This window comes from Pteropus vampyrus, unplaced genomic scaffold (assembly GCF_000151845.1).
Source record: "Pteropus vampyrus isolate Shadow unplaced genomic scaffold, Pvam_2.0 Scaffold172, whole genome shotgun sequence".
NCBI classification, from domain to species: domain Eukaryota; kingdom Metazoa; phylum Chordata; class Mammalia; order Chiroptera; family Pteropodidae; genus Pteropus; species Pteropus vampyrus.
The window spans coordinates 1477177-1484439 of NW_011888953.1; the positions used below are offsets into that span (position 1 = coordinate 1477177).

General features: G+C 36.5%; 1 protein-coding gene across 1 annotated transcript in view; it reads right to left on the bottom strand.

Moving 5' to 3' along the window:
- Positions 1-3152: 3152 nt before the first annotated feature.
- The window catches only part of PTGER4 (prostaglandin E receptor 4), a 15832-nt gene continuing 11721 nt past the window's right edge, over positions 3153-7263 (bottom strand). Inside the window, exon 3 of the mRNA XM_011370687.2 lies at positions 3153-4363. Coding sequence (XP_011368989.1) covers positions 3773-4363 — 591 coding nt within the window. The 3' untranslated portion in view covers positions 3153-3772. The remainder of the gene's footprint in view (positions 4364-7263) is intronic.

Here is a 7263-nt window from a genome sequence, read left to right on the forward strand (position 1 = left end):
CAGTCCATGGTCTTTTGGTCAAAGTACCTTAATTGCTCTACCAATCTCATAATCTTTTCTAACATAATTGACCTGATTGGTCAGATTGTCAAAGATTCTGAGATGGTATTAAAATTACTTGTCTGCTAAATCCTTTTGGGACCAGGTAAGATTTAATACTAGCCGATTAGACAATCAGAACTTTCTCGCACAGAAAATTTGAAGCTCTAAATGGTCTAGAACAAGCTTCCTACAGTAAGAAACCATCTTTGCATAACATAACTGGTAAGCCTTATGAATAAACATGGAAGGCATACAATGTTAGAGTTTACCTTCATTGGTTATTCTTTTAAGAATAAGCCAGACACAACAATAAAGACATTGTTATGCACTGGATTGTGTCCCCTCTCAACTCACATGGTGAAGCTCTAACTCCCAATGTGACTGTATTTGGAGATAGGGCCTTTAAGGAGATAATTCAGGTTAAATGAGGTCATTAGGGTGGGCCAATATGACTGGTATCCTTATAAGAAGAAAAACTCCAGGGATGCGTGTGACAGTACAGCAAGAAGGTGTCCATCTATTTGCAAGACAGAGAGAGGATACAGGGGAAACCAAGTTTTCCAGAACCTTGATCTTGAAATTTCAGCTTCCAGAACTGTGAGAAAATAAATTTCCGTTGAAGTCATCCACTCTGTGGTATTTTGTTATGGTAGTCCTAGCAAACTAATAAAGACATATAACCCGATTTAAAAAATGAGCAATTTGAATAGACGTTTCTCCGGATAAGATATACACATTTGGCCAACAAGCACATGGAAAGATGCTCTACATTATTAGCCACTAGAAAGACACAGATCCAAACTACAGTGAGATACCACTTCACACTCAGTAGGATGGGAATAATCAGAAACATGGACAATAACAAGTATTGATAAGGACGTGGAGCAATTGGAACCCTTGTACATTGCTGGTGGGAATGTAAAATGGTACAGCCACTTGGGAAAATACTTTGGTAGTTCCTTAAAAAAATTAAACATAGTTACCATATAACCCAGCAATTTTACTCCCAGGTACATAGAGAATCGAAAACATGTTAACACAAAAACTTGTACAAAGATACTGTATTATTAATAGCCAAAAAGTGGAAACAACCCAAATGCCCATCAACCGATACATAAACAAATGTGGTATATCCACATAATGAAAAATTCAGCCATAAAAAGGAAATGAAATACTGATTCATGCTACAACATGGATGAACTGTGAACATATGCTAAGTGAAAAAAGCCAGACAGTAAAGACCACATATTATATGATTTCATTAATGTCCAGAATAGGCAGATCCAGATAGTCGTTGCCAGGGGCTGGAGTCAGAGAATAGAGTGAATGCAAATAGGTATGTGTTTTCTTTTTGGGATGATGCTTATGGCCTAGAATTAGTTGGTTGCACTTTGTGAGCATATGAAAATACAGGGCAAATTTTATATGCAAATTATATTTCGATTTAAAAAATTAGCCAGAATCGGTGTTCTGGATGGTGAACTTGAAGTAAAGAATGAGTGAGATTATGCCCTGAATATTAGCAATGTTAACTTGTGAACAAGGCTTGTTTCCCCCCATGAACATGGGTGATAAACATTTTATATTATATATACATACATACATAAACACATATGCACACACATAAAAATCTAGGTGTTGTCTTATTGTTGGTATATGCGGGAGAAAAACAAAAGCCTCTTTCACAAATAAAATATCCTCTGAAAACATTGTTTCTTAGGCATGGGTTAGCATAAATTGGTGAATTAGAACTACTTCTATTGGTGAAACAACATTTTAGAAGTTTCAGCTGGATGCTCCTTTTCTGAGCTATCCCTACCTCAGCTGAGAATCGCCGTTCCATCAGGTCTGTGAAAATGAGTCTTGTTTATATGACATCATCCAAAGATATATTTAAAAACTTGCAAATAGCAAATTATGACCTCGCTCCTGGGGATTATTACTACTTGAAGTGTATCCTCATACTGGCAGCGTCAGCATCACCTAGGAGATTTTTAGAAATGACATCCCCCACCCCTCGCCATCCCCAGACTTACTGAATCAGAAACTGTTTTTAAGCTCTCCAGGTGACTCTTGACACATGCTAAAGTTTGAGAAGTATTTATCTCGACTGCTTACAAGCAGGAATAAATACTGTCTCGCCCACTACCCACCCATACAAACTGGTGATTTTGAGTACACTCCTCACCCAGATCTTGGTTTCGAAATACCATTCTCCAGTAAGTGGATTCAAGCCTTTCTACTATTCTTGCAACTCTTCTCTAAATTTGACATTTTAAAATTTAAAAAAATTGAATATTCCAACTGAAAAAGATACAGAAGATAACCTGAAACAAGCAAAAGTCGCAGTTCTTCAAAACCAAGGATATGGAACTCAGATTGAGTGTATTTATTTATTATAATCTCCAAAATAATTTCAGTTGGTACAACTGCTTCTTAAAACCATATCACTATCAGGCTCAGAATTTAATTACAATCAGGCGATTCACAAAAACACTTTAAGCAACAAAACATGCTTAATTTTTCTTTGAGAAAGTTTCCTTCAAATAAATGTACAGCATTACTGGGCGTGACAAAAAACTGTTAGGTGACCTTTATGTGCCCACATTCTGCACCCCTTTCCTTATCTTGTTAGACTCTTAGGATATCTGTGAAAGGCTAATTTAACCAATCCTTTCACATCTCAAAGTAAAGGCTGTTATGGTGCAGTCAGTCTTCCTCTTAAATTTTAAAGGATATTCTAGACATTCCTTAGGAAAGTAAAACTATACACAATTTTAAGGAGAAAACAAACTGCTTAGACTTTTTATATTGTACACTTCAGCTATGGGTTATTCATTAAAGACTTTTTAAAATTTATATTACATTTTAAAAAGTACCAGTTTGTGAGGACAAAAGTAGAAAATATTTGCCAGCATGTTAGGTTTTCCTGAAATCACAGTTTTCTGGATAAATACATGTAGCCATCACTTAAAAATTTTCACTATGTATTGTACATAGTTTGGAAAGAACTTCAATATTTTGGACTATAATTTTTCATGTCTAAAATAGTTTTTTTCTTTATTCTTTTAATAGTACCAAACTCTTTTGAAAATCTATATCTATTTTATTAATAGGAATTTCACTGTGAATTTTTAACAGCTTGGCTTCAATTTGTATATGAAAAAAATCTAACATCTGCAACGTCAGCTGGTTATATTGGGTGGAGAGGGGCTACTATAATTTTATTATACCTTGTATTAACAATAAACCTTCTCACAGAGAAGAAAATACTTTAAATACATTAAATCATATTTACAACAACAAAATTCACATTTCATGCTTTAGTGAGACTTAAATCATCCATAAGATAGTCCTTATACTTTATTGGACAAAAGCCCTTCCATACCTGGCCTTTTTTTTTGCTGTGTGCCAGATATAAAGTTCCTGACATTATGAAAATAAAACTTCTGTCGTCCTCCTATCAAGTAGAAAACTGAAGGTAGATCCTCCCAGCAGTCAAGTTCTGACTGAAATCCTGTGTCACTGAGTAGTGGCCACCAATGTGTTTTAGACCTCAGAGCCACGTGAATCAACTTGTTTAAAAAGCATTCAAAAACCAGATGTTTTCTAATGTGAGTCACAGGACAAAAATAGCCCTTCTGAGCACAGCTAAACATTTCATTTATGTGTCTATTGCACAGGATTTTGTAAGCTTCCAGAAATAGTGCTGTATTTCTTTCTTCAGCTACTATATACATTTTTCTGATAAGTTCAGTGTTTCATTAGGAAATGTGACTTGCAGGGAGCTCCCCTTCGGGGCAGGCCCAGCCCCGCTACTCCCCCCAACCTCATCCACCAATAAGATACTCTCCGAATCCTGCCCCTGTGAGGAGTCCGAGGTCTCTGATATTCGCAAAGTCCTCAGGGAGGTGGTGTCGGTTTGGGGCAGGCTCATGCCCGGCACACCGGGAAGCAAATTTCTGCCGCCGAGGCCGTTTTCACCGAGGTCTGGCATGTAAAGGAGGGTCTGAGATGTGCTGCTGATCTCCCTCAGCTCCCTTGACAGGAAGGAGCGAGAGTGGCCAGAGATGGCAGAAGATGTCCTCCTGCTGTCTGAGCAGTGCTGTCCTGAACGGTCTCTGCGGGACCCGCCGATGCGACAGAAGAGGCATTTGATCTTCTCTATCGCTTTACTGAGCACTGTCTTCCGAAGGAGGATATATATCCACGGGTCCAGGATGGGGTTCACAGAAGCAATTCGGATGGCTTGCAGATCTGGGTTTTTGCTGACTTCTCGTACTAAATTTGGCTGATATAACTGGTTGACGAATACTCGGACCTGCATAAGTGAGATGCTCGCAATTAGATTTTATCACGAATCAATTGGGGAAAACATTTGTATGCAGTGCCTACCTTAGCAAAGTTGGCAACTGCACTCTTTCCTGGTAATAAGTGCAAAAAAAAAAAAAAATAGAGCAGCATAAGCCTCAGGAAAACCACTGATTGCACAATTCACTTATGTTTTGAGTTAGTATAACTTTAAATACTTTTGTAACTATCTTATGAATGTCTTTTCTAGATCAAAGATGGCATACAAAAATGCAATGTGTGTATGGGTAATGTATGCACAAAATTCCCTTGAGAAGCATTTCGTTAACTCCATTTCTGTGACTACTTTTAAGGTTTTGTAATTCTAATGAAGTATCGTTTTTTTCCAATAGCCATTGATTTCCCTTATCCCAGTTGTCATTCTATGTATTTAAATGAAACTCATTTTGTAAGTCAACTAACTGTCTAATCATCAAAAACAAAGCCAGAGATTCCTTTATTTTAGATTCTAGAAAAAACATACAGGATACTTTTAAACCAACATCGGAAACTCCTATCATCCAAAATGACCAGAGAGGTTTTTATTTTCTCACTGAGTCTGTTCCTCAGTTATAATAATCATCTCGTATTATCAACTCTTCTTCCAGAAACCGGTTCTAGTCGTTTCCCTCTAACTGCATTTCCCATCTGGATTAATTCATCAGCCGTGAAACTAGCTTTCCCACGTCCAGTTCCTTTCCTTTCTAACTCATCCTCCAAACTGCTACCAGAAGATTATTTCTAAAATGCAGATCTGATTATGCTAATCAGCTATAAACTTTCAGTGGCTCCCTACCGCTTGTGAACTATAGTTTTGCTTCACAACTGCTACTCAGCGACTCCATCCTGAAACTCCACTCAGAATCAGTCCCTCCTTTGGGCTTGTATAGCATTTAAGCTGGTAAATGGCCTAGTGCTCAAAGAGCATTCTGGACACACCAATAGGGATGACAACTCATTCTAGTGCAGTTTGAGCTGTTTAAGGCAAAAGGCATGTCTGCCAGCCCACCACAGGCCAAGAACGGCTTAAATGAAGTAAACGAAAAAAGAGACCCTAACAACCTATTTGCTATTTTGAAGTCTTATTTTTGGCAGTTAAAAAAAAATTTGCCCTTACTATAATCACATTTTTGCATGCATTTAATTATTTAAGAGTGTTGTGCTTATTGTGTTAGGCATTGTGATAGATTCTGGGCACAAAAAGTTGCATTAAATACCATAAACTTCTTGAAGGCCGAGAGTAACCTATAGTGTAGAAGACAAGAAGGTAGATCAACTATGGCTGGGGGCGATACGAAATGAAACGGGAGGGAGATACGTAAGACCTCCAGACTTGAATGGGAGGGCATGGGAAGGTGCTTTCCGGGGGAGAGGAAGCTTGCACTGAGTTTTGATGGATGAGTGAAAGTTGCTAAATTTAGAAGGAAGGATATGACAATTCAAGTAGAGGTAATTCCATGTGCAACGTCGTGAAAGAAAAAAATGATATGCCAACTTCTGGGAACTTCAAACGATTCAATGAAGAGACCATGAATGTGTGTAAACTTAAGGAAGACTTATCATTTTATCCATTAGCGCTTGTTAAATGTACACTCTCAAATTTTCTCTTGAAGAGTAGATTTTTTCATCAAAAAAATTTTTTGTAACTATGTGTGAAAATGGATGTTAACTAGACTTATTGTGGTGATCATTTCACAGTATAGACAAATACAGAATCACTGTTGTATACCTGAAAGTAATATGTCAATTATCTCAATAAAAAATGTATAGAAAAAAATTTATTCTTATTTAAAATATTATTAGTCTAGATCTTACTCCTAATTACACTCTTTTACATAAAAATCTCAACTGTAATTCATATAAAAATAGTGGTTTTGTGATAATTACCATGTTTTTTGTAATTATTTAATAATTATTACTTGTCTTTAGTAATTATTTTAGGTCAGGGAGAAGAAGTGAGTCTCACAGCCAAGGAGGATGCATAAAAACCATAAAAAGGAGAAAGAACTTACAAAAGCAGAGCTGGAGCCATTTAACTAGGGGCAAATATCTAACTTTAACAAGACTTGAGGGTATCACTACCTTTCCATACAGTACAATAGTTAATTTTCACGGTATATGAATCGCGAAGAAAGAGTACAGATATTTTGGAAAGATAACAATTTGGATAAACGGAGTGACTTTAAAATATTTAAAGAAATTTCATTAGTTTGCAAAACTCAACTCACATGAAACTTATTCCTAGATGATGCTAGATCAATGAGGTATAACTGTATTTATTCCTTAACTGGAATTTAGACTTTCATCAGCTACAAATCCATAATCCTTAATCAAGAAATTGTTATTGTTGTTCACTTGCTGTTGTTTTGTTGTCATTCACTTGTTTTGGGTTGCAAAACCTGACCTAAAGTTATTTTGGCAGCAAGACTTGAACTGACTAGATTATGAAGCTATGTATAGTTTCACTGATTCCACTTGGTGTGACTACTCCTATGTTTTGCTCCAGAGGTACCGTTCCAGTGCTGATGGAGATATTACATTGTTATACAGTATATTACTAAGTTACTTTTCTAAAACTCAGGCAATTCTGAATTCTAAAGCACATCTGGTCCTAAATGTCTTGGTTGAGAGATTATGGTCTCATAAATCTCATAGAATAAAATGATGAAATGGCTTAAACCAAGATGAAATTAATAGTTTGATCTCTGGAAGACAGCTAAATAAAAATTGAACTAGAATGAATAGCAGATGATGTTTCTTTTAAAATACTTTTAAAAACTATGCTTGGGTAAATGATAGTATCAAGACCAAGCATGGCTGCTTTTCTATCTTTGTAAAACCTAGTGAAACAAAGCATCTAGGTTTCTTCCT